Source organism: Spea bombifrons, chromosome 11, assembly GCF_027358695.1.
Source record: "Spea bombifrons isolate aSpeBom1 chromosome 11, aSpeBom1.2.pri, whole genome shotgun sequence".
NCBI lineage: Eukaryota > Metazoa > Chordata > Amphibia > Anura > Pelobatidae > Spea > Spea bombifrons.
Window position 1 is genome coordinate 33,244,243 of NC_071097.1, and position 26,222 is coordinate 33,270,464.

Here is a 26,222-nt window from a genome sequence, read left to right on the forward strand (position 1 = left end):
TGAACATCTTCCTATAAAACGTTACTTGGTGAAGCTCAACAATAACAAAGAACTGCAAACGATGTTTTGTGCTTTTTATTGCTCTTATTTCAGAAAGAAACACAGAAGACATATGCAGCTTACAAACGGATCCCAAAGTTGGATTGTTTCACTTTTATTGGCTTCATCTCTAAAGTAATATTACCGGATCTTGTGTTTTACTGGAAAAAAAAAAAACAAAATCTCAGAGCAAATAATATAAAAAATAATAAAACCAAGAAATGGAAAAAAAAAATGGAAAAAAAAGCTGATGAACAGGGTTACTGTATGATTTTGGAAGAAACACTTTGATTCATTAACAAAGTGTCCCTGCAGGCGATCTACCTGGGTAATCCCAAAATACCCTAAATCCCCCAAAGCAGATACCTCAATGGGGCATCTATCAGCAGAATAGAAATAAGGCGCCGGAGACGAAAATATAAAGTAATTTTCCACAGCTACAAATCACCGTTTGTATTCCTCTGACGGTTAAATGCATAAACACATAACCCAAAAGGGTTTTAATAAACTTAAAAAAAAAAAAAAAAAAAAAAAAAAAAAAAAAAAAAAAAAAAACAATCAGCGGCCATGTTCCTTACCGGCAGGGAGAGTTATACTCTGCCTCGGCATGCTCACCTGAAACAGGACGGAACACTGTATTGGTTAACAACAATTTTCCTTGAAAAATAAATAGCGTATATATATATAACAACTTTTTTAAATGAGCCGGCCATGAGTCTTTAGAAATATTAACCCTTTAATCCCCAATCGTGAAGATTCCAAATGTGTTACCCAAATGGCTCTAATACCGGTCCTCATGGAAAGGATATGTTTGGATATACAGCTGCCCTCACGTACCTGGATCATAATAATCATAAACCAGAACATTTGCTGGCTGCAGGTTTTTCACTGGAGTTTCTTGCTCAACGAATAAGGAAAACTGCTCTGTTTCATGCTTCAGCTGCCGGAGAAGAGACGAAAGTCATTTAAAGTTCCTAATTTTTGGGGGTATAAAGTTTGCCTTGTTTCTTCATGTCTTCATGAACTGGGGACTTGGTGGTGGTAAAGCTACCGATTATCTCTGCTGGCTTATAATGTCATTGTTGGTTCTCTTTGCGGGGATCGTGATATTTTCTTAATTTCAATCATGTTATATTTAAATATTTTTTCCAAGAGCAACTTCAACCCCATCAAAGGGGATTTAATAAACAGTATTTGTATCTAGAACTGGAGATAGGGAGTAGAGATCGGATGTTGGATGAGTTAGAAGGCTCATAAGGAAGCTAAACTTGTAGGTAAGAAGAAAGTCTCCAGATCTATAAGAATACAACTTAAATATCACCAAATAAACCATTTATCACCTCTTCCAAGTACATTGTGACTTTTTCTGCAGTCACCTCGGTTTTCTTCACAAGTGGATTCTTCTCTAACTGGAGAAACAGTAAATTAGACAATTTAATATCAGTCTCTAATAAAATAACTGAACCAAAAAAGAACAATTGAGCAAAAAAACAGAGGAGAGCGTCACAAAACTCCAGGAACGATGTGAAGAACAAAACAAAGAACATCATTTTGGGCGATTGACGAGATACTGAAATGGCTGAATTCCACCAACACTTAAAGTTAATTTATTTAAACAAAGCCAAGCATGCTTCATGAAACTGAAACCCATTAATTTATTAGCTAAGAATGTAACAAAGTAATAACACAGATCACATGTCAATTTCTTGAACATATGTTGTGTATGTGATAGAATATTTTGCATATGTAAATTCTGATCACAGAATAATGAAGATACTATGTTGCCGGCAATTTTAAGCACCTGTAAGCAAGTAAGATCATTCAAAACCCAAATATCTGTAAATAAATAACTTCAAAGAACATGCAGCATTGTCATACTCAGTGCTCACCTTTTCAATGCTTCCCTTAGATGATATAAATCCTGATAGAAGTTCTACCTCCACAATCGCCATGTTTGATGAAATTCGATTCCCACAGTAACTAAAAAGAAAAAAGGAATAATGGACAAAACAAGCGCAGGCTGACCGCTTCTGGGATTGTAATGGCAGATGTGGAAGTTATCATGTAACAAGGGATGCGTTTCAACAACAAGCTCTATCTAGTGATAAAGGGCTATTGGAACATGGGAGTGGTGGGAGTGATGAAAGGCCTCCATATGCCTATGAAGAGATTCCATTAAAAATCATTTACAACATTAACCCTGCCTGTGCTGAATTTCTGATCCATTTTTATGTTATTTTAATGGACAACATTTGCATTTTTCAAGAACAAGGAACTTTCATAGTGACCCCAAGCTTTAGATTGGTAGTGTAAAACATGTATAGAATTTCCCAACTTTAAGCATATTTGACACATCTAGGTGGGGTATCTTTACACCATCAATGTTAACCCCATCTCTTTGTGTCTAGATGCATGCGGGATATAAATCTAGAACAGCTAATAATAAATGCATGCCTTCTATTGAGTTTTCTATCATATTAGTTGCACCCAAGACCCTTTTTTTTTTTTCCTCACCTGACCTCCACGAGTATCTCAAAGCTCTTCTGCGCTGCGAGGAGACAGGCTGTGGGCTGCGTCCTCACAATCAGAGCAAAATAAGTAACAGATTTAGCAAGGAGGACATGGTATTTCAGATGAGCCTGAAGAGTGATGCACAAAATGATTTATTCACTAAACAATGAATTATATCAAAGCTAAAAACAAAAACTTGCCTTAGCACATATGTTATATATAGAATGTGGTATCGCTTACCTGTACATACACACAGCCTCTCCCGGTTGCTGCTACTGTATATGTCCCCGGGATATCGGGCAGTGGTTCTTGTTGAAGAAGTAAACTTTTGTACTTGTCCACGACAAAATGCTTTTGAAACCCTGAACTTGAATGGACTTTGACTTTGACATCCCTATTCTCGGTAAACGTAGCTTTTGCATATTTAGACAGAGCATGAAGAGCCACAACAGTGTCCTAAAACAAAAAAAAAACTTTTTACAAATGTTGTAATAATATCAATAATGTTTATACTCAAAATAATGACACATTCAAGTATAAGAACAATTCTAATCACAGGTCTTTCAAGGGATCCATATATAAAGTGGATATAGTGGCAAAGGTGATAATTGTTAACCTTATTTGCATGTGGCTACCCAGAATCCCTTGCAGTTGTGGCAACACCATGAGATTTTTCAGGGAAAAACAAGTCTTCTGGCTTGTCTGGTGTCTGTGGATGAGTGTTTAATAATACTTCTACTACCCTCTTTAATTTAAGCGGAAGGATTTTCCATCACCTTTACTCTCCCTAACCTATGTAATGCTAGTTCTGAAGGATATCATTTACTGGGCCTGTAGTTATAAATATTGTGCATTCTTTAGTGACATCTAGTGGTGTCTTATGGTAGCCTCACCCAAATCTTATAGCATTATATGGTAAATCCTTGCACAGCTGAACTAATATATGATTGGGTGTGTATCTGTAGTTACTAGACCATAACATAGTACCAAAAAACATATGATTATGTATGAAGTTTCAAAAGTAGCCTCATCATTAAATCCAATCATCAAGAACATTGCTATCGAGATAAAACCACCTTTAAAACTTTGCATAACAACCACCTTTATGAAAAAAAGGAAACATACAATGAGCAGTGTCCCAGATTAATACTGAAAGGCAGAAGTTCTTTCTCACCAATGGACTTTAACTGTGTATTTTGACTCATAATTAGTTATGGAAAAGGATGTGGTCAAATCAGAAAAGAACTTATAACAACATACGTGTTGCTCTTTTGTGATATAAACCTTCGCTTGTTGTAATTGAAGTGAGTACATATTAAAAAAGGTCTTACCTGGGTGGAAGCAAATCCTCCCCATGGATTTTGTTGTTTGATAACCCAGCTGACAATACGTGAACTCTCCTCAATATCTTTGTGGGAAACTGTTTTATCTGAGAGTAAAGCCAGAAGAACATACGAGGACACCTCAATGCCTCCACTGTCGCTGGACTCCACAGCCCAGTGCTTGCTTCCGTCTAAATGAAATATAAAAATAAAATAGAAAAGTGAGAGAAGCTTAGATACCATGAGTCTGTTACATGATCACAAAGTTATGATAGTAATGGTATCCCCTTACCTTTCCTTATTGCTTTCTTCTCCAAGAGACCCAACATATGATGTCTGAGACTACTGTCTCCTGTCAACGTAAAGGCATAGGCCAGAAGAGCTTGGCTATAGGTGTTGTTTACATTGTTTGTCGCATTCTTCAAGCACTTCAAGCTGTTCTCCACAACGCTACTCTAGAAACAGACAATATTATCCAATCTCCATCGCAGGTGAGATGTAAAACATCTCAAGAACCTGTTAACATTTCACAAAGTTCTACCTCTCTGTTCAACAGATTAAATTAATCGTCATACAACTAAAAAACACACATTACCAAGTGGTTATGTTATGCGTTTTATATTAATTTATTCAAAAGTAGTGTAAATATACTCAGTTCTTCCATGAACCTCCAACAGTTCCCATTTACAGAATGATTATATACAGTATATTCTGAGATTGCCATTATCAACCCAGTATGTTATTTCATAAAACAATAGAAAGAACTCACATTATACACAATTCCACTTTCCAGTAGAGCGATAGTTATGTAGGCAGCAAATGTGACTTCATCATCCACTCCACTCTGGAAAAAGATATTTTTTATTATATATATATATATATTAATTTGTGATCAAGAAGTGTCCATACTGGGATACTGTGGTTTTACAATTTTGTTAGTTTTGGTTATATAAATATATAATAAATTAAGATTCTTAATGATAAATTAAGAGTAAATTAAGAAAAAACTAATTTAAATAACATATTTTATTATGTTAATTCTTAAATGTTCAATTGATATTCATCATCTTAAAGCCACCAAATTATCTTTCACTTGGTCATCGCAATGGTCTAAAAAGTAAACCTATAATATATGAGGTTTATAAAATAGTATGTAGGTAAATGTGATGAAACAGCACTCAAACTTAATAGGTTAATAAAGTATTCAATTATTTTGGCACAGTGTATTTTTTTATTTTTCTTACAAACAATATAATCTTGGTCACACAAAGAAAAATCCTGTAGCGTATCAGTCACATGACCCAAGACAAATTTTCCCTGCATAAAGGGAACCAACAACCTTACTGTATACTCAATCATCATGGGCTTCATCAACAGAGCACAGCTGGTATTCCCCCCACGCACATGTGCAAGGAAATCCATGTCTGAACCCCCCTTTACACTTGGGGTGAACCACAAACAAAAACTGTTTGAGGACTAAATTGCTGACACTGGAACAAGTTTGAGCTCATTTGATTAAGCCCATGAGTCTTGGGTGCATTGATTCCATTGGCCTCACGTTTTGGTTCCTGGTCTATTTTTCTTCTGTAATGGCACACATCAACTAAAACTTTAGACATTCTTCAGCAGGGACTCGCCATAGGGTAGGCTATTAAGACTAGATTTATTAAATATGCAAATTTAGACAGTGAGTTTGTTTTCTTTAGTTTTTTACCATATTCACCCAAAATGTAGTAGTGTAAAATGTTATTATCTTAAAAAGATAATCTGGAATGTTACACATTTTATTATTGTACTATCATTGGCTTATGCCCAGTGTTCAGGATCATGTGTTCTGCCATTCCAGCGCTAGCATGTCTTATGATGATTAGCGGGTTGGCGAACCATCAAGACAACTCTCGTTACTCCCGTATTTTATAAGTGTAATCATAGCATGGACACCTTCAGTTGATTGTTGAACAAAGTCCCAACGCTTTGGAAGCAGCCATTGGGCAACTGCTGGCTGCTCAACCACGTCACGGCTTCTTGAACGTGTTTTTCTTCTATGTAGACGAGCTCTCGCGCTTGACTGAAAGATCTCACCACAAACGCCGTGAGCCTACAAAAGGAGGATAGTTTGGAGTTTTGCATTGATACAGACTCTAGTTAGCCAAGAGATCTAAAAGCAGTAGAGATAGTTATATTAACCTGCCTAAACATCCAATACATCCTTATCGAAAAGACTTAAGCTGAAAAGAAATAATACGGTTGGTGGCTGAGAGTCAAGGTTTAACTACAGAGAGCAAATCAGGGATCGCTGATTACCCACCATGCATCCAAAATAACATTAGTAACAATCACCTCTCTCTAACTTTTCTCTGCTAATAAATCAGTGTTATAATTTCTGGCGCATACCATGTGTTACCCTCAATGTCTTTTTTGCCAAATGCACTATATGAGCCATCGTCATGTTTGAACAGCAACTGTCTTTGGTACCCTAAAAGAAAAAAAAAGTGTTCTATGTATCAAACAGCTAAACTTTTGCCTTTTATATATATATATATATATATGGGGTAGTAGAAGTATTATTAAACACTCATCTACAGACACCAGACAAGCCAGAAGGCTTGTTTTTCCCTCAGAAATCTCATGGTGCTGCCACAACCACAAGGGATTCTGGGTAGGCACATGCAAATAAGGTCACCTTTTGCCTCTATATCCACTTTATACATGGATCCCTTGAAAGTAATTGCCCGCTGTACAGGACAGCCTTTAGACAAAACTCAGGAAGAGATGCAATAACCAGATCACCGCTCATGCACCCACCCAGAATCCCTTGTGGTTGTGGCAGCACCATGAGATTTCTGAGGGAAAAACAAACCTTCTGGCTTGCCTGGTGTCTGTAGATGAGTGTTTAATAATGCTTCTGCTACCCCTTTTAATTTAAGTGGAAGGGTTTGCCATCACCTTTACCCACCATAACTTATGTGATTGGTATTTTTTGGCTACACCAAGCCTCAAGCATTAGGCCAGTATCTTAATATCATGTTGATGAGTCCTATTAAGAACAAAGCAGCAGGGCTTTTGCATCTGCAGGTTGTACAGATCAAGGTTGCTGTTGGGCCCTGGCTTTCTGGCTGGATCTAAGCAGTCCCCCCACGGAAAAAAAACAGCTGTCCATGAGCGGTGATCTGGGTCTTGCATCTCTTACGTGAGTTATGTCTAAAGGCTGTCCTGTGCAGTAAGCAATTACTTTCAAGGGATCCATGTATAAAGTGGATATAGAGGCAAAAGGTGGTAATTGTTGACCTTATTTGCATGCGCCTACCCAGAATCCTTTGTGGTTGTGGCAGCACCATGAGATTTCTGAGGGAAAAACAAGCCTTCTGGTGTTTGTAGACGAGTGTTTCATAATGCTTCTACCACCCCTTTGCAACTGGGAAACTTAATTCCTACATTTAATAATGGATCGGGTTAGGGCAAAACATTGTATTCCTTAATGATAGACTTGTTAATCAGGGCTGGTGGCAAATATAGAGATAGTAATTAAATAGCAATAACCACATAGACTGCACCATGACATTTCTGAGGGAAAAACAAGCCTTCTGGTTTGTCTGGTGTCTGTAGATGGGTGTTTAATAATACTTCTACTACCCCTTTTAATTTAAGTGGAACTTTTGTTATTGGTGTATATAGATACTGTAAATATATATACATAATTATACAAAGTCCAGAACTAACAATGTATAAGCTGGCTAGCCATTTTATGCCTAGTCAGCTGTCTGGTTCATCTCTCTGATCAGTTAAGCCTTGTCCTCTTGAAATAGGTTTCTAAATTAATTATACTATTTCACGTCCCCAGAAGAGGTCATCACCCCAGGGCATTCCCACATATACTTGTAGGTCTGTTATTTTTTCTCACCAACCTGTGATTAGATATCCCAGAGCCGTGTCTCTAAGTTGGGGTGTTAGTTGCTTGGTGCTCTGCAGATATTCCATGATATGAATATTTGGAGCGAAATTTACCATATTCTGCTCACCACATCCAAAGGGCAATTTTAGGGACTGCCCCACATTATTAATGGCACTTCCCATGATGTCACCTGCCAAAAATATAGGATTTAAATGTCCGGTAAAGAGATCTGCCAACATATATTTTCAGCTGTTCTGTCTAATACTACCAAAAAAAAATAGAGGTAAACCAAATATCTCAATTTAGGCTCTTAGTGCATAGCTGAAATATAAAAACATAATTTAGCCAAAAATATAAATATAAAGTTTACATAATAAAATGAAAATAATGTTTTCAAGTATAACATACTATCTTTGGATCCCATATGCTTTATTTTAACCCACAATTCTCATACATAAAAATCATCTTTTTATTTTTTGTGCTATTTTTATTTTGTGATTTATTGTATTTTTTTTATTTTATTACACTGTTTCTTCTCATGTAAAATAAAGTAAATACAATAGATGGACCCTCATTTATTTTTCACCTTAGTTCTAAAGGCTTTATGAGTGTGTGAACACCTAAAACTCCCAATCACTCTTCCTCACTCACGTTAAACCAATATATTCCAGACTCTCCTCACCTAGTACCGTGATCTGCGCATACTCGGAGCCCGGCACCAGATTATACGGAAGTTTTAATGGTATTTCTTCTTGTATGCTGTTATCTGTTGGAGGGTCAAGAAGGACACGATTGGTTTTGAAAAACATATGTTCATTTTAATATATAAAATATAACAAGTTCATCATTTAATTACTATATTTTAGCACTAGAGGGGCTTTTAAAATGTTAATTATCTGCTTTTCTATCTATTTCTAAATGCTACTCTACTATCTTAACCAACTTAATACTTTCAATGTAGATATATAAAAGAAGATGGAGTGAAACCTCTAAAAACTCCGGACACAGTTTTTTCCACAGGAATAAAAAAAAATCAGATTTTCTCAGCAATTTTTAGAATTACAAATTCAGTTTAAAATGTTGAAAGTTTTGCCCTTGTCTACTAACCAACATGGCAGAGAAGAATGGGTAATAAAAAAGTGTAAGTGAAAAAGTAAAAAAAAAAAAAAAAAATTCAATAGAAAGTCTGGGGAATTATTATTATTTATTGTTTTATATGGCGCCATCATATTCCGTAGCGCTGTACAATGGGTAGACCGGACATAAGAAGTAGTATATAACATAACAATTTACAGAATTTTATTAAGCATATCTGACATACCTGATGGACAAAGCAGGAATGTCTGTGTGTGTTCTTCTAGGACCCCCCTGGGCTATAAAAAAAAACATATATTAATCATAAAACAATTAACAAAAGCACAACTTAAATAAATAAAGCACAACACAACATATATCAATCTGTATGAACAGAGGGCTGCACCTCAATGGGGAGGGTGCAGCTGTACTCGGGGAGAAGATGGCCAGAAGGGTGGAGGAGTGTTTAAACTAGGGAAAGGGGGGGAGGGAAACTACAATATAGAAGGGGAAGATAGTATAGATAGAGAGCTGGGGCATATAAATGTACCTGGGGGTGGAGCGGAGGGAGGGGTTAGAATAGTTAATAGGGATAGGCTTGATAGGAGAAAAAACCATACACCTCTAAATTGTATGCTTACTAATGCCAGAAGCCTGACCAATAAAACTGGCGAACTGGAGTTAATAATGTCTGCAGAAAATTATGACATAGTGGGTATAACAGAGACATGGTTGGATGATAGCTATGACTGGGCGGTTAACATACAGGGTTATAGTCTATTCAGGAAGGATCGAAAAAAACGAAAAGGGGGAGGAGTTTGCCTTTATGTAAAGTCCAGCCTAAAGGCCACACTGCGGGAGAATATATGTGAGGGAAATGATGATGTGGAGTCATTATGGGTAGAAATATACGGTAAGAAAAATAATAAAATACTGATCGGGGTTTGCTATAAGCCACCAAATATAATTGAAGCAGCAGAAGATCAATTATTAAAGCAAATAAACAAGGCAGCAAATCACAATGAGGTGGTTATTATGGGGGACTTTAACTATCCCGACATAAACTGGGAAACCGAGACCTGTGAATCTCATAAAGGAAACCGCTTTCTGACTATAAGTAAAGATAATTATCTGTCCCAAATGGTACAGGACCCAACCAGAGGGGGCGCTCTACTGGACTTAATATTAACCAACAGACCTGACAGAGTAACTAATGTGCAGGTCAGAGGGCACCTAGGAAATAGTGATCACAATATAATACATTATAACTTGTCGTTCAATAAGGGAACTCTTAGAGGAGCCACAAGAACTATGAACTTTAGGAAGGCAAAGTTTGATCAACTAAGAGAAGCCCTTAACACTGTAAATTGGGAAAATGTCCTCAAAAACAAAAGCACAGATACTAAATGGGAGATTTTTCAAAATATCTTAAATTCTCACTGTGAAAAGTACATACCGTATGGGAATAAAAGTGTCAGGAGCAAGAGAAAACCAATGTGGATAAATAAAAATGTAAAGGTGGCAATAAATGGCAAAAAAAAGGCATTTAAGCTACTAAAACAGGAAGGCAGTGAGGAAGCACTAAGAAGCTATCGGGAAAAAAATAAAATATGTAAAAATCAGATAAAAGCAGCAAAAGTGGCGACAGAAAGACTCATTGCCAAAGAGAGTAAAACAAACCCCAAAATGTTCTTTAACTATATAAATAGTAAAAAGGTTAAAAATGAAAGCGTCGGCCCCTTAAAAAGTAATGAGGGAGACGTTATAGACGGGGATCAGGAAAAAGCGAATCTATTAAATATATTCTTCTCTGCTGTATTCACAGAGGAAAATGAAATACCAGGTAATATACAGCAGGATGAGATAAATGCCCCAGTACATGTCGCCTGTCTAACCCAGGAAGAAGTACAGTGCCGCCTAAAAAAAATCAAAATAGACAAATCACCAGGTCCAGATGGCATTCACCCCCGCGTTCTAAGGGAGTTAAGTAATGTAATAGACAGACCCCTATTTCTAATATTCAAGGACTCTATAGTGACCGGGTCTGTTCCCCAGGACTGGCGCATTGCAAATGTTGTGCCAATATTCAAAAAGGGGACAAAAAGTGACCCGGGGAATTATAGGCCTGTTAGTTTAACTTCTGTTGTATGTAAACTGTTTGAGGGTTTCCTAAGAGATGCTATTTTGGAGTATCTCAATGAAAATAAATGTATGACTCCATATCAGCATGGGTTTACAAGGGATCGGTCCTGTCAAACTAACCTGATCAGCTTTTATGAGGAGGTGAGTTCTAGACTGGATCGGGGAGAATCGCTGGATGTCGTATATCTTGATTTTTCCAAAGCATTTGATACGGTGCCACATAAAAGGCTGGTACATAAAATGAGAATGCTTGGGCTGGGGGAGAATGTGTGTATGTGGGTAAGTAACTGGCTCAGTGATAGGAAACAGAGGGTGGTTATTAATGGTACATACTCTGAGTGGGTGACTGTTACTAGTGGGGTACCACAGGGGTCAGTTTTGGGTCCTATTCTTTTTAATATATTTATTAATGACCTTGTAGAGGGATTGTATAGTAAAGTATCAATCTTTGCAGACGATACTAAGCTCTGTAGCGTGGTTAACACAATAGAGGACAGTGCACGATTACAAATGGATCTGCATAGGTTGGAGGCTTGGGCTGGGATGTGGCAGATGAGGTTCAACACAGATAAATGTAAGGTTATGCACATGGGGAAGAAAAATCCAGGCTGGGAATATGTATTAAATGGGAAAACACTGGGGACGACTGAGATGGAAAAGGACTTAGGAGTCTTGGTTAACAGTAAATTTACCTGTAGCGACCAGTGTCGGGCAGCTGCTGCTAAGGCAAATAAAATCATGGGGTGCATCAAAAGGGGCATGGATGCCCACGACAAGGAAATAATTCTACCATTGTACAAGTCACTAGTCAGACCACACATGGAATACTGTGTACAGTACTGGGCACCAGTGTACAAGAAAGATATAGTGGAGCTGGAGAGGGTTCAAAGACGGGCAACCAGAGTAATAAGGGGAATGGAAGGACTGCAGTACCCAGAAAGATTATCAGAATTAGGGTTATTTAGTTTGGAAAAAAGACGGCTTAGGGGGGACTTAATAACTATGTATAAATATATAAGGGGGCAGTACAGAGATCACTCCCAGGACCTATTTATACCCAGGACGGTATCTATAACAAGGGGACATCCTCTACGGCTGGAGGAAAGAAGGTTTCTACACCAGCACAGACGGGGGTTCTTTACAGTAAGAGCGGTGAGACTATGGAACTCTCTGCCAGAGGAAGTGGTAATGGTAAACTCAATAAAAGAGTTTAAAAGGAGCCTGGACGTGTTTCTTGAAAGCAATAATATTACAAGTTATGGATAGTAGATTAATAGGGACAGAACGTTGATCCAGGGATTTATTCTGATTGCCATATTTGGAGTCGGGAAGGAATTTTCCCCCTGGTATGGGGCAATTGGCATCTGCTTCATAAGGGTTTTTTGCCTTCCTCTGGATCAACACGGTAGGGACACAATATGTATATAGGTTGAACTTGATGGACTTTGGTCTTTTTTCAACCTTATGAACTATGTTACTATGTTACTATGTTACTATGTTACTATGTTACTATGTTACTATGTTACTATGTTACTATGTTACAATAGCCTTTGCCACTGGTAGATTTAGGGCAGATTTGTGCTTTTTTATGGTTTTGCAGCTCCTCTAATGATGTAATTTAGTGACATCTCTCATCTCACCTTCACTTTGATGTTTTTTCCCACTGAGTCAGAACGATATTTCTTTTTCTGCTCAAAGTCCGTTCCGACGCAGCCTCCCTCTTGCTTCCAGGTGGTGCTTCTCACCTGGACTTTGATGGTCCCTTAGACATGAAAACAGCAACACCACTATTACGTATACTTCTGGCAGTAATGGCTATTTTTAAATATTTTTTAAATTATGTTTTAAAGCTATTTGTAGAAACGTGTCGGCTACATATAGTAGAAAATTGAATTTTAAACTAATTTACAAGCCGCCATGTATTTAACACCATTGTTTTCAGTCTATGAGATGCTTTTTTGAGTTCATTCTGCGTTACCTATTTTTGTCGCAGTTACGTTCCAGGTAAAGCTGCTAGACTGATCTGCACAGAGGCAGCTGTACTGCTTCTTTGTACCATGGACAATAGTATACTCCATCGAATCAGGAAGGGACGCCATCACCTATTGCCGAAAGACAATAGTTCTGTGATTACCGGTGCAATAACGAGAAATGGGCAAGACACGTATAAAGCAGCATGAAATAAACATTTTTGTACAGTGTGGTAGATTGGTTATTTGTTCACATGACGATTCGTAAAATATAATGATGTCATTATATGTTCCGTGACTTCATAGTGATGTCATACATTGAACAATACAGAATAACTTAGTTATGAGTCAACATTTTTGCGAGTCTGACTATTAATAATTTAGACAGAGGAGATGTGTTGTCTAATTTCTATGCCAGTTGGGACTCTGGGGCATAAAACCATCACCCTGCCACGCTGGTTATTTACCACCATGCACCGCTTTAGATAGCTGAAGACCAGGGCGGTGAGCGGAAACTCCTCTCCCAAGACCACGGAGTAGGGTAGGGTCAAGTCAATGAAGTAAGGCTTGAAAGTGGTGAGTTCCACATCATTTATCTCTCCAAAGCCCGACTTCCCGAGGCAGAAGGCATCCGTCACCCACTTGGTGATACTATCGGGTGCTGTCACGTTTAACAGGGAATGGCCCTGTCGTCTGCAAGAGATAAAAGGAAGTGCAAGAACATTTCACTTCATTTTGCTGATGAACATCATCCATATTGCAAAAATACCAAGCATTCTGTACTTGTTTCAACCTAAGTAGCCACATAAAATGTTTATTTTTTATCACTTCCTTCAATTTTCATTAAAAAAATTGCTAAAACTGTGTTTTTAAGAATGTGCTTTATAACCTCCCTGTACATACGGTTTAAGTGACTCCAATCATAAAAAAACATTATTTATACCAGATAACATTATTCATCAACATCCTCTACTAGTTCTAGGTTCTGGTTATTCTACATGCTTAGCTGTTCTAGATCACCCTACATTCCATGCTGTAGAGATCACAAAACATTGACCCTTACCCTACAACCACCAGGTCATATAACCACGTGTCTGGGAAGAACGTCCTCGTCTGGAAATCTTCTGGATTCTCTTCACTTGAATCTGTGGAAAGGAGACATCAAAATAAGTAAAAAAAAAAAAGAACTAATGGAAAATGAACCATGTAGACGGGGTAGACTGGTACATATCCCAACAGGGGAAACCGCGCATGCCATGCCATTTAAATACACCTTGAAGAATGTGATAACGACTATGTAATTGACATCATTTGATGGCGCTATATAAAACAATAAAAAAATAATAATAATAATGTTAATAATAATAATAAATTACTTACTAACAGGGGGATCTGTATCCTCAACGAACGACTGTTTTTTATTAAACATTCGTAAAGTGAATTTCGAAACCAAACATGACACCGGCTTACGGATCTTCGTGTTGGTGAATATTTTGAGACCACTTCCCTGTTTTAAAATGAGTATAAGAAAAGTGAGGGGATAAAGAATTGGGGTAATTTCATGCAAATAAGCTTGTGTGGGTTTTTTTGCCCGATCTTTATAAAATTATAGTTAAAATATTAAATTTTTAAAAAATTACAGAGATCGCGAATGGTGTGGTAAGTTAAAGGTTAATGTTTATATATAAATATAATTCGTACCTTAAACAAGTTATATACGTCGGGTTCACTCTGGAACCATGGAGCCTCCATCTTGAGGCCTTCTGACGTTGACTGGGATTCCCTCTCCAGGCACGGATACTTCTCAAAGTCTTCTATCGCATACAGGAAGCCATTTTTGTCCATCTGAAACATCCTTGACATTATTTCAACCTTTGCGTTAAAAAAAAAAGACACAGAAGTCTTTTACGTTAACTATAAAATCATACATTTTATGTAAAAAAAAAAATCACAATAAAAATAACAGTAATTGAGTCCTGTCCGTGAATTTTGTTTCAATAAATACATTTAATATAACTAGAACTGAAAGTTAAGCAAAAAAAAACCACAATGAATCAGACCAAAGAGAAAATACAATTATTTATGTATTTATATATATTTTTTTGAATCACACTCTATGATATCTTTATGAAATTTAAGGTGAGGTTGAAAGGGTTGGCGTCACCTAACCATGTAATCTATAAATTAACGTAATAGGGAGACTTAAACAGTCTGTATCAGAGCCTCAAATTCCCGCTTTCCAGGGCCAGAATCAGCCCATGATTTCAAGGTAAATATATATATAAATATTAAATATATATAACTACTATATATTTAATGTTGTAAATGACTATTGTAGCTGGAAATGGATATACGGCGACATATATATGTATATAGTGTATATATAGTGTAAAGCGTAGTGACCAAGAGAAAAATTGACTAATTTAGGTATTAATACGTCGACTAATATACAGATTAGTAACCTAGCTATAGCACCAGACAGAAATTAACTAATCGAACTTTTGTTTAAAGGGGAACTCCTACCAGAAAAATTATTATTACAATCAGATAACACTTCTGTTGTTTTTTTGGGTGAACCCCAAGAGATCACTAAAAAGTGCAATTCAGCACTATATACAGCGCTGGGGGTTACATTACTGTATACAGCGCTGGGGGTTATATTACTGTATACAGCGCTGGGGGGTTATATTACTGTATACAGCGCTGGGGGTTATATTACTGTATACAGCGCTGGGGGTTACATTACTGTTTACAGTGCTGGGGGGTTATATTACTGTATACAGCGCTGGGGGTTATATTACTGTATACAGCACTGGGGGTTATATTACTGTATACAGCGCTGGGGTTATATTACTGTATACAGCGCTGGGGGTTATATTACTGTATACAGCGCTGGGGGTTATATTACTGTATGCAGCGCTGAGGGTTACATTACTGTATACAGCGCTGGGGGTTATATTACTGTATACAGCGCTGGGGGTTATATTACTGTATACAGTGCTGGGGGGTATATTACTGTATACAGCGCTGGGGGTTATATTACTGTATACAATGCTGGGGGTTATATTACTGTATGCAGCGCTGGGGGTTACATTACTGTATACAGCGCTGGGGGTTATATTACTGTATACAGCGCGGGGGGTTATATTACTGTATACAGCGCTGGGGATTATATTACTGTATACAGCGCTGGGGGTTATATTACTGTATACAGCGCTGGGGGTTATTACTGTATACAGCGCTGGGGGTTATATTACTGTATACAGCGCTGGGGGTTATATTACTGTATACAGCGCTGGGGGTTATATTACTGTATACAGTGCTGGGGGTTATATTACTGTATACAGCGCTGGGGGTTATATTACTGTATACAGTGCTGGGGGTTATATTACTGTATACAGCGCTGGGGGGTTATATTACTGTATACAGCGCTGGGGGTTATATTACTGTATACAGCGCTGGGGGTTATATTACTGTATACAGCGCTGGGGGTTATATTACTGTATACAGCGCTGGGGGTTATATTACTGTATGTAGCACTGGGGGGGTTATATTACTGTATACAGCGCTGGGGGTTATTATTGTATACAGCGCTGGGGGTTATTACTGTATACAGCGCTGGGGGTTATATTACTGTATACAGCGCTGGGGGTTATATTACTGTATACAGCGCTGGGGGTTATATTACTGTATACAGCGCTGGGGGTTATATTACTGTATACAGCGCTGGGGGGTTATATTACTGTATACAGTGCTGGGGGTTATATTACTGTATACAGTGCTGGGGGTTATATTACTGTATACAGCGCTGGGAGTTATATTACTGTATACAGTGCTGGGGGTTATATTACTGTATACAGTGCTGGGGGTTATATTACTGTATACAGCGCTGGGGGTTATATTACTGTATACAATGCTGGGGGTTATATTACTGTATACAGCGATGGGGGTTATATTACTGTATACAGGGCTGGGGGGTTATATTACTGTATATAGCGCTGGGGGTTATATTACTGTATACAATGCTGGGGGTTATATTACTGTATACAGCGATGGGGGTTATATTACTGTATACAGGGCTGGGGGTTATATTACTGTATACAGTGCTGGGGGTTATATTACTGTATACAGCGCTGGGAGTTATATTACTGTATACAGTGCTGGGGGTTATATTACTGTATACAGTGCTGGGGGTTATATTACTGTATACAGCGCTGGGAGTTATATTACTGTATACAGCGCTGGGGGTTATATTACTGTATACAGCGATGGGGGTTATATTACTGTATACAGCGCTGGGGGTTATATTACTGTATACAGCGCTGGGGGTTATATTACTGTATACAGTGCTGGGGGTTATATTACTGTATACAGCGCTGGGGGGTTATATTACTGTATACAGCGCTGGGGGTTATTACTGTATACAGCGCTGGGGGTTATATTACTGTATACAGTGCTGGGGGTTATATTACTGTATACAGTATATTTATTTTTAATTTTGTTAACAGAAAAAACGTTTGGTTTCCAAAGTCCACATGAAAAAAAAACATCTTAATGAGGTTCTTTCCAGTTCTTTATTTTTAAGGATATGTTTTAAAAGATGACAAACCTAGTTGTGGTGGTTAGTGCAGAATCTGAAAACATCAGGAAACCCAACATTTATACGTAATACATAAATGAGAGCAGCAATGCCTTCAGTTCTAGCTGTTATGAGCTACATGCGTATGTAGACCGTGTTTACGAATCTCACCATTAACGTGGACATTTTGTGTGGATTTTTATCTCACCAAAGTGGAGGACAGTGTGCTTTTTTCATGAGTCTGGTGGAGCAAAAGTCCTTTATCCACAGAGCGGATGGAACATAATGATCCGGCTTCGGCTCTGATTCCCAAGTTCACCTTTCTCCCGGGTCGCACTTTCTTCTCAGAGAACTCAATTCCCACCTGTTCCACAATATTGTGATCGACATGGAAAGATAACACAAGGATTAATGGTAGAGGAATGCATTATGAGGCTCCGTGATTACCCAAAGTGTATATTATAATGTATTTTGTGTTAAATATACCATTTATGGATTCCTATACTTTTTAAAACTATCAGTTTAAGAATATATATTATATCTGTAATATTCTTCTTAGTTTAGGATTTTTTTCAGTCGCCTCCACCTTTTTGCCACCTCTAACCTTGTTTCTGAAGCACGTTGGGATTGCGTATTTTGCCCGGTCAGCCGCCACGTCTCCGTTAGGTAATACGGTGAAAACCATAAGTGTGGCTTCGGGAATCAGATCCATGGCGACAGGGATCTTCAGTATGAATGAGCCTTGCAGCGCTGCAAGCGACAGGCGTACAGAATGAGCACGCGGGCAGAGGACATCCCTTGCCATGTTGAGAGCCTACTTCGTATTCAACTAAAGGGGCTCAGGGCTCTCAGAGACTTTGTGAATAATACAATTTATGGATTAACCATATAAATGCAATACGCACTTTTTCTGCATTTGTGCAATAATATATCTTCATAGAATAGTTAGAAATGTAAATTGTTCACTTACCAAATTGAAAATTAGAAGTTACCCTCTATAGCATAAGCAAACGAAATGCGGTTCCATCTTTGTACCAAGTAACTTGATCTGTATTTACTCACGTGAGCCATTCCACTGTCCTGCAACATTTAATTTGTATTCCCCATGACCATTGATTCCACCTTTAGCAAGTATCTGCAGAAATAACAAAATGTGACCGAAATATGTATTACATCATGGCAAGTCGAACAAAAAAAATACATTAAAAATAAAATATTAACCCCTTAAGGACAATGGGTGATCCCTAAACCCATTGAAAACAATGCATTTTGAGCCCGTACATGTACGGGCTTTGTCATTAAGGGGTTAAAAGCAATGCAATGATAGAAATGTATTTCATGTCCATAGATGTGGGGCCTACTAGAGCAGAATTTGAATATGAACTACAATGTTTCAACTAAAATAATAAAGCAATTCACTTCTTTCAAGGCTGATATCATATTTCTCCAACTTTAGTCACTGACCGATTTTCCCTTAAAATCAGCGTTTCATTTTCCAGCCATGAATCAAATTCATCAATAGAAGCATCGGCTAATAAGCTCTTACGTTAGAACATAAATGCTCTGTTTTGGACGAAGTCCCACCTTTCGGACTTTCAAGGTGTCACTTTTAGTTTATATATCTCCGTGGATTTATTGTTCCATAACGTGTATTTTTCACATTATTGCCAATAAAATGGTGAAAAACAGAAAAAAAAAAAAAAAAGATTTACCATGTAGAAGAAGGAAAGATGGTCAAAATTGGGACCAAGATCCTTCATGTTGATGACATATTCCACTCTGATTGGTTGCTCAGTGTCACAAGATAGCGGATATGAAATTTTCTCCACCTTCAGGAAGCTGTTACTCTCAGAGTAAAAGGGGTACAACCACATGAATGCTTCCGAAAAAATATTTTCATCTTCATCCAATGAAAACTTAGCCTGCAGACACAAAATGCAATGTGTATTCATTTCAGTCGATTGAAACAAAAAAGATACGGTTTATATTCAAGCGGCAGTACTCATAGTTACAGTATGTACATTAATTAATTAAGTGATAACAAGCATAAAGTGAAATGTAGAAACAGTATATGCCCTAACTCTATTCATCCAGGGCAAGGATGGAGCTTAAAGTAATATATATCCTTCTTAACTATTGTAAATGTAACCATATTGTCATCATGTTGTCATTATTATAGTCATGATTTTTAATGTTCTTTTTAGGTCATTTAGGTAAGTTTGTTTTTTTTTGTTTTGAAGAATGAGAGTATTCATAGAGGCTTACTCACAGGCAATTTAATATGAATTCTTCTTTAATGGGGTGCCAGGGACATTTAACTGTCCATTTATGTGGAAATATGTTTATAAAATAACCCACCTGCCACAAAATTTGAGTTAAATTAACATACATAAAGTAGACTAAAATACATAGTATATAAGCATAGGTACATCCTTTTAAACATACTGAAACCTGATTTTCTCAAGTGTCTAAAGATAAAATAATAATATACATGAGATTATGACTCAAGGTTCATATAAGCCCTCTCACCCTGAGTGACACTAAGTCATTCCATTCTGATGTGTCGAGTTTAAAATGTGCAATTCCTTTGTCATTGGTCAAAAAAACCATGTTTAATTCAATGTCATCAACATTCACTTCCAGGAAAACAGTGGTGTTTCGCTTAGGACGTCCTTCTCTGCCCTTGACGTGCACCTAAAATGGGTCAAAAAAAAGTACAGAATGATGAGCTTCTCCATTAACTGTTTATCTACCCATTCTCTTTCTGTGTTCATACATTCTTACTTTTTTCTTGTATTTAGTCTCTTTTTTTTTAAGCTTAAGTAGTTCAGATCATGTTGATACATTGTTGCTATCACCCTGCTCCCTCATGCGCACGCATTCTTATCGGCACTACCATTTGTCGTCTGTTTCGTTTTCCGCAGCCGTGACTGTATGATTTTGCTTTGATGCTAAGGCTGATGGTGTAAATAATTCTATTTGTGTGTTACCAGGAGGAAACGTACGTCTCGGAAACATTAATATACGCAAAAGTGTTTTTTGTGACATAATACCAGACCTGGGTTGTTGTTTTATGACACTTTAATCTGTCTTTCTTTTACAACTCAATATTATTTCATACCCTCTTACAGATACCCTCTCGTCGACTGATCGATAGTCTTGGTCATGCTCACCATTCCACTGAAAGGAATTCCCTTTTGGTAATAGCTTTCAACATCTACAAAATACATTTGTTGAAGGTTATCTACGGAGATCGTGGTTGATGCAGTCTCCATGTGGCCTGTGAAGAATTAAATAGAGAATAGGAAAATGTTACCAGGGTTTCGTCATAATGTATATGATATTCTAGCTTTTAAAACTGAAACACTTCAACGTTTAATAAATCCATGTCTTGATGATTCCTTTTTTATGGGATACTCACCAGTGCTGTCTTCTGTTAGAACGCATGAGATATTTAAGTGTTGTTCAGAATCTGAGTTTGAGAAATTGAATAGGCGAAGGTCGATGTTTTTGGAAACGCAGCCTCTGCTATCAGTCTGCAAAGGAATGGAAAAATCGTAGAGAGTGAAGAAAAAAAACACTAGATGTAACAACCACTTAACTTTTGTTATCTCATAAACTGATAGATTTTTCCATCTTTTTACAGCAAAAGTGATTTCTTAGTATTCAACAATGAAACTGCTGTCTGTTTTATCTGAAACCTTGAGATGTTCAACCTTTCACGACCCACCAGATTTAAATGTCAGATTAAACTGGATCTGTCACAAAGGTCATTTGTTCCCTGGGATATAATTTAAATAAATGAAACATCTCCAAAACATTTACACCGATTGGCCAAAAAAAGCTAAAGGACAAGTTTTAATAAATAAATGTAGTTACGGATAGTTTATATTTACGTTAACACGTATAGCTAGATGGTCACCCCTCCATGCTTTATCCATGTACGGCCAACATTTCATTACACATTGATGACTGTTTCCTAACATTGATAGGCTGGTCAGCTGCATGCCCACCTGTTCAGCTGATATCTTTTGACACATTTCACTGTTCCCTGCCTTCATATCATCTTCTTCAACATCTTCAAATAAAACTTCCCATGGGTTGTTCGCTTGCAGACAGATAGAGAAGGTAATGGAGCCCAGGACTGGCTTCCCATAGTTATATCTGGAGAAGATCATCAGAATGTGGTAGTTTCTATAGTTTTGGGGTTTCTAAAGTTTTGTTTTGTTTATTATTGTACACATTGTTTCATAGTTGTGTGAGAATTAGTCTGAGATACACATAATGTTAGTGTTAGAGTGAATAGTAGCGAGAATGCTGCCGCCCGTTAAAAGTCTTTTGAGATGGCCGATGTCGGTGGTCCGGCACGGTTCTGCCAGTCATGTGCAGGTTGGATAATGGTAGCATGACTGTGGGTATGTAAGAGGAGATGGGACTTTGGGTTGTCTTACCTTCCACAAGCTTTTACTGTAAAAATGTCATCTGTCAGGGCATCTCTTGATGGCAGAAAAATATTGACCTCAAACCTCTTTGGTACTATAGGGAATGGAAGTGATAACAAGATATTTTATATAATATAAACATGTTCTGTTCCATAGCCTTATATACTCCTACAAAACATTTTGTTCCCTAAAGCAACAAAGAGAGTAACGAGAATAGTCGCCAGAGAGGTTCAAGCGTAACCTTTATTTAAATCGCATGAAAAACAGAATGTTACTTAAAGATAACTAGGAATGTACCCACTAGTATGACAATATTTGTATCATATAATTTAATAGCCACACGGACAAGAAAAATTGATAATGTTCTATATTTGGTTGCCAGATGTCATAACCTGCGTCTTGTGACTCATTGTAACGATTTCTAATTACTCTCTTTTTCTCCCTTTTTCTTCCATGGTTTTCCCTCGGAACTTCTAATTACAATCCTTATTGTTACATCTTGCTCATGTGTTCCATTCCCTTACTGACGCCAAACCTGATTCTTGCAGCTCTCCTGCAGCTCTTCCAGTTGCCCTTTCTCTTACTTTTTCAATAATCCAAAAGTACAGAACGGACTAATAGGATCAAACTACATGTATTTATTGTCCTTCTATATAATTCCAGAAGGCTGTAAGTTACAATAGGAGAACAACTAGAAAGGATGATATAGAATACGACACATACTCATTCTCTATAGACTTCCCTACTTCTTTGGTCTGATGACACCATTGAATTAGAAGGTCCATTCTCTATCACACGGCACACTTACCATACTCAGAAACTGAAAAAGATTTCACAAACTGATTGGGAATTGTAATCGTATATTCTCCAAGTGTTAGCTCCTCTGCCAAGGGAAAGGTGAAGTCTGCAATTCCTTGTACAGGTGAGACATCCAACCACTGACCAATACGGTTTCCATTTGGGTCCTGTTTGAAGACATTGAAAGAACCATGTTGCTGTTGCTTTAATGTTTTTATTTTATATATAGTGTAGTCTTATTTTATTTTCTACTGAGTGGATTATTTTGACGTTTCAGGACTAACAACATTATGATATCTTTACACCAAAACCTGAGATTGCGGAAGTTATTGAGGGGATATTTGACGTTTACGTAAGCCCATAAATGTTTTCATTCTGCATGCACAAATTAATTTTTGTTCTTTTTTTTTTGTTTTGTGTTCTTTTTAAACACATAACACAAGATAGGGATTGAAAGGGGTCTTTATCCAACATCTCTTATCAAGAGTAGAATTCTACTGACACTTTGTTACACGTGACAACATTTATTGTTTAATAAAAACAAAAAACGTACAGCCGTCCTTCAGATGAGGGAGTTAAAAAAAAAAATTATTTAAAAAAATGTCAAGCGGTGTTTCCGTACTTACCCGGAGCTCCACCAGCGGGTACTAGAAAAAAAATAAGAAAGAAAGAAGGGTCATGCAAAATTCTAATATTATCGGATATACAGTTAGTCTTACGCAACAATCTAGCGGAAAAACTTGGATGGGGAAAGCTATATTTAAAATCTAAAATTAAGTCCTTATGAGTCCTTATGAGTATTCAATGCCACTGTTAATCACTTTTTTTTTGTAATTACGTTACCTTATCATCGCGAGCATAGAAATCTTTATCCACAGTAACCACCCGGAACTTCACTAGAATAAAAAAAGATATATGTATATATATATATATATATATATATATATATAAATTATATATACATTATTCTTAATAGCGCAGGTATTTTTCCCACTATATAATTCTGACCGCTGACTTCTATGCAGTGCGAGCCGCTGATGTGTCCCGGACGCTGCAGTCCATGAAATTACTAACTCTGGTTTTAAAGTTCCACTGAATAGAGTCACTAGCCGGACGACGATATCACGTGGACCATGGCATGGATACGGAGGATGAAACCTTTACAAAATTATAAAACTCTACCTGTCTGCCCGGGTTTGTAGAGGGGTTTATCGGTTTGGATGATGGTCATAGGCTTTCCTTTGACCAGTAGGACCTTCTTGGTTTGGTTGATGTTGATGTTCTCTCCTTGCGCTGAGATGTGGAAAAACCAGACTTGCTTTTCCCCTCCTTTCACAAAAGGAACCTGAAGCGGGTCATAAGAACGATCCGATAAGACATAGAATAAATCACGAATGCTGTGTGTGTTTCCATACGTCCATTCACAAGCCGGTTTGGAGGACATGGTCTAGGTTTTGAGGTCATCAGGTGAAAGAATTCTAAGATTACCATTGAACCACATTGAGAGTATAATTTCTTCTTGTACATGTAGTGAAATATAACATTTTAGCAGATAATGTGCAGTCTGTAAAATGTAAATATAGTTTGAGAAGCAAAACCAGTTAGACCAGTGTGTTGTTGTTATCTTCTTGGCATTCAAGTCGTAGACCTTCTACTCACCTCAAAAAGGAAACAACGAAAGTAATTGGGGAGACTAATTTTATCTTCAGCCAGCAGGTAAGAATGTTCATCCCGGTACAGCTCCAGTTTAATATTTATTTCGTCCTTTAGGTAGAGGAAAGTGGCGCAGACTGTTTCTACGGATGGATGATGCATCTGGGATGGTACGGTGATGACATAATAACTGTAAGAAGCAGGAGAAGTGATGACGTACGTCACATCCCACAAAATCAATATAACATAATAAGCTATCCATAACAAAATCTTAATATCATAACACAATAACATGTTCTTATCTCCTGCTTAAGGGGATATACAATCTAGAAAGGCTAATACCTTTATATATATATATATAAAAGTGTTAAAAATACAATGTTGATTCTGTTCCGTTTCTTTATCACTTAAGAGTCTCGCTACAGTTTCAAATATCAACCAGAGCCTTGTCATCCAGCTACAAATCCTGCAACACTCAGCCGGCCACATGGATTTCTGGTCAATAAGCAACCGGATGACAGCCCTTTTCTGTATCATTTCGTTAAATTTAGGCATTTGTTGATTCCCTTACGGTTCCGAAGCCTCGGTGAATGTGTAGTCCAAGACAGACAGACAGATCGATAATAGGACAAACTTCATGGTTCATTCCTAGTTTTGTAACTATCCTCCAGTTTATAACATTGGGAACGTAGGAGGAGCGTGATTTTTTGTTTTTTTTTCTTGGCTAATTCCGAATAAGTTCACAATTCAAAGGTCCCTCTAAGGGGAAAGTTTTGGCCGGAACTGCGGGATTTCAGCACAAACATCAGACATTTTACTTGTTTATGTGAGACGAACGTGATGGAAGTCACAGAACATTGTATGAGAGAGAGAGAGAGAGAGAGAGAGAGAGAGAGAGAGGGAGAAAGAGAGAGAAATAGAGAGTGAAAAAGAGAAAAAGAAAGAAGAAGAGAAAGCGAGAAAGAGTGAGAGAAAGACTGCTGAGAGTGTGGCTTCCATTGTGGGGAAGGGGATGCTGGACAGTGTTTTGTTACCATTATGGGGGGTATATTTCTGGACAATTCTTTCTTTCTATAGTGGGGGACAGCATTTTGTTTTTAGTGTGGGGGAGGGGATGCTGGACAGTATTTTGTTTCTAGTGTGGGGGAGGGGATGGTGAACATTGTGTTCTTTTCAGTGTAGGGGAGGGGGTGCCAGACAGTTTTTTGTGTGGGTTTAGGGAGTGTTTGGTGGATAGTGTTGTGGAGTAGAGTGCGGCTACATAGTGTTTGTGTAGGAGGATCTAAAGTAGAGAAGGAAGAAGGGGAGAGAAATGATATAGAAAGGAGGGAGAAGGAAGGAATGAAATGAAAAAGATGAAAGAGAGATAGAGAAGAGGAAGAAAGTTGTGGGGGCGAGAGAAAAGAAGTATAGTATAGAAGCATAGGTTCTAACCTAGGAATGGGAGAAAACCTTCACCCATATCCCACAAATGGTGGACAATGCTAGATTCAAGAAGCTCTTGTGGAGAAATAGCTGTCCCTTCCAGCAACATAATGATGACTCAAAATGCCTCAGTTATTGTAAAGAGTTATATATATATATATATATATATATATATATATATATACTGTATATGTGTGTGTAAAACATTGTGACCCTAATAATAAATGCAACAAATAAACATTAACTCGCCCCTGTTGGATACATCCTTTTTTCTTGTCACAAACCTTGAACCATTCAGATATCTGTGCTTAACAAATATTTATTCTCCCACAATCTATTTAAACCTGAGCTATTCGGTTTCATCCAACACAGAGC

At 37.5% G+C, this 26,222-nt stretch overlaps 1 protein-coding gene across 1 annotated transcript; it reads right to left on the reverse strand.

Moving 5' to 3' along the window:
* Positions 1-60: 60 nt before the first annotated feature.
* Positions 61-25,061, reverse strand: LOC128468306 (alpha-2-macroglobulin-like protein 1). Its single transcript, XM_053449995.1, has 36 exons — positions 24,994-25,061; positions 24,429-24,612; positions 23,952-24,114; positions 23,613-23,665; positions 23,396-23,416; positions 22,780-22,936; positions 21,981-22,065; positions 21,543-21,693; positions 20,951-21,065; positions 20,703-20,809; positions 20,059-20,223; positions 19,242-19,451; positions 18,592-18,664; positions 18,134-18,279; positions 17,738-17,893; positions 14,652-14,822; positions 14,331-14,457; positions 14,014-14,095; positions 13,418-13,643; positions 12,959-13,082; positions 12,621-12,742; positions 9,086-9,137; positions 8,447-8,530; positions 7,778-7,954; positions 6,267-6,348; positions 5,814-5,970; positions 4,642-4,716; positions 4,165-4,327; positions 3,882-4,063; positions 2,791-3,006; positions 2,554-2,678; positions 1,929-2,019; positions 1,380-1,448; positions 877-979; positions 618-654; positions 61-200 (listed from the first exon to the last, which is right to left on the reverse strand). The coding sequence occupies exons 1-36, from the start codon at positions 25,059-25,061 to the stop codon at positions 170-172; spliced, it is 4,350 nt and encodes a 1,449-aa protein (XP_053305970.1). The 3' UTR covers positions 61-169.
* Between the last annotated feature and the right edge of the window lie 1,161 nt (positions 25,062-26,222).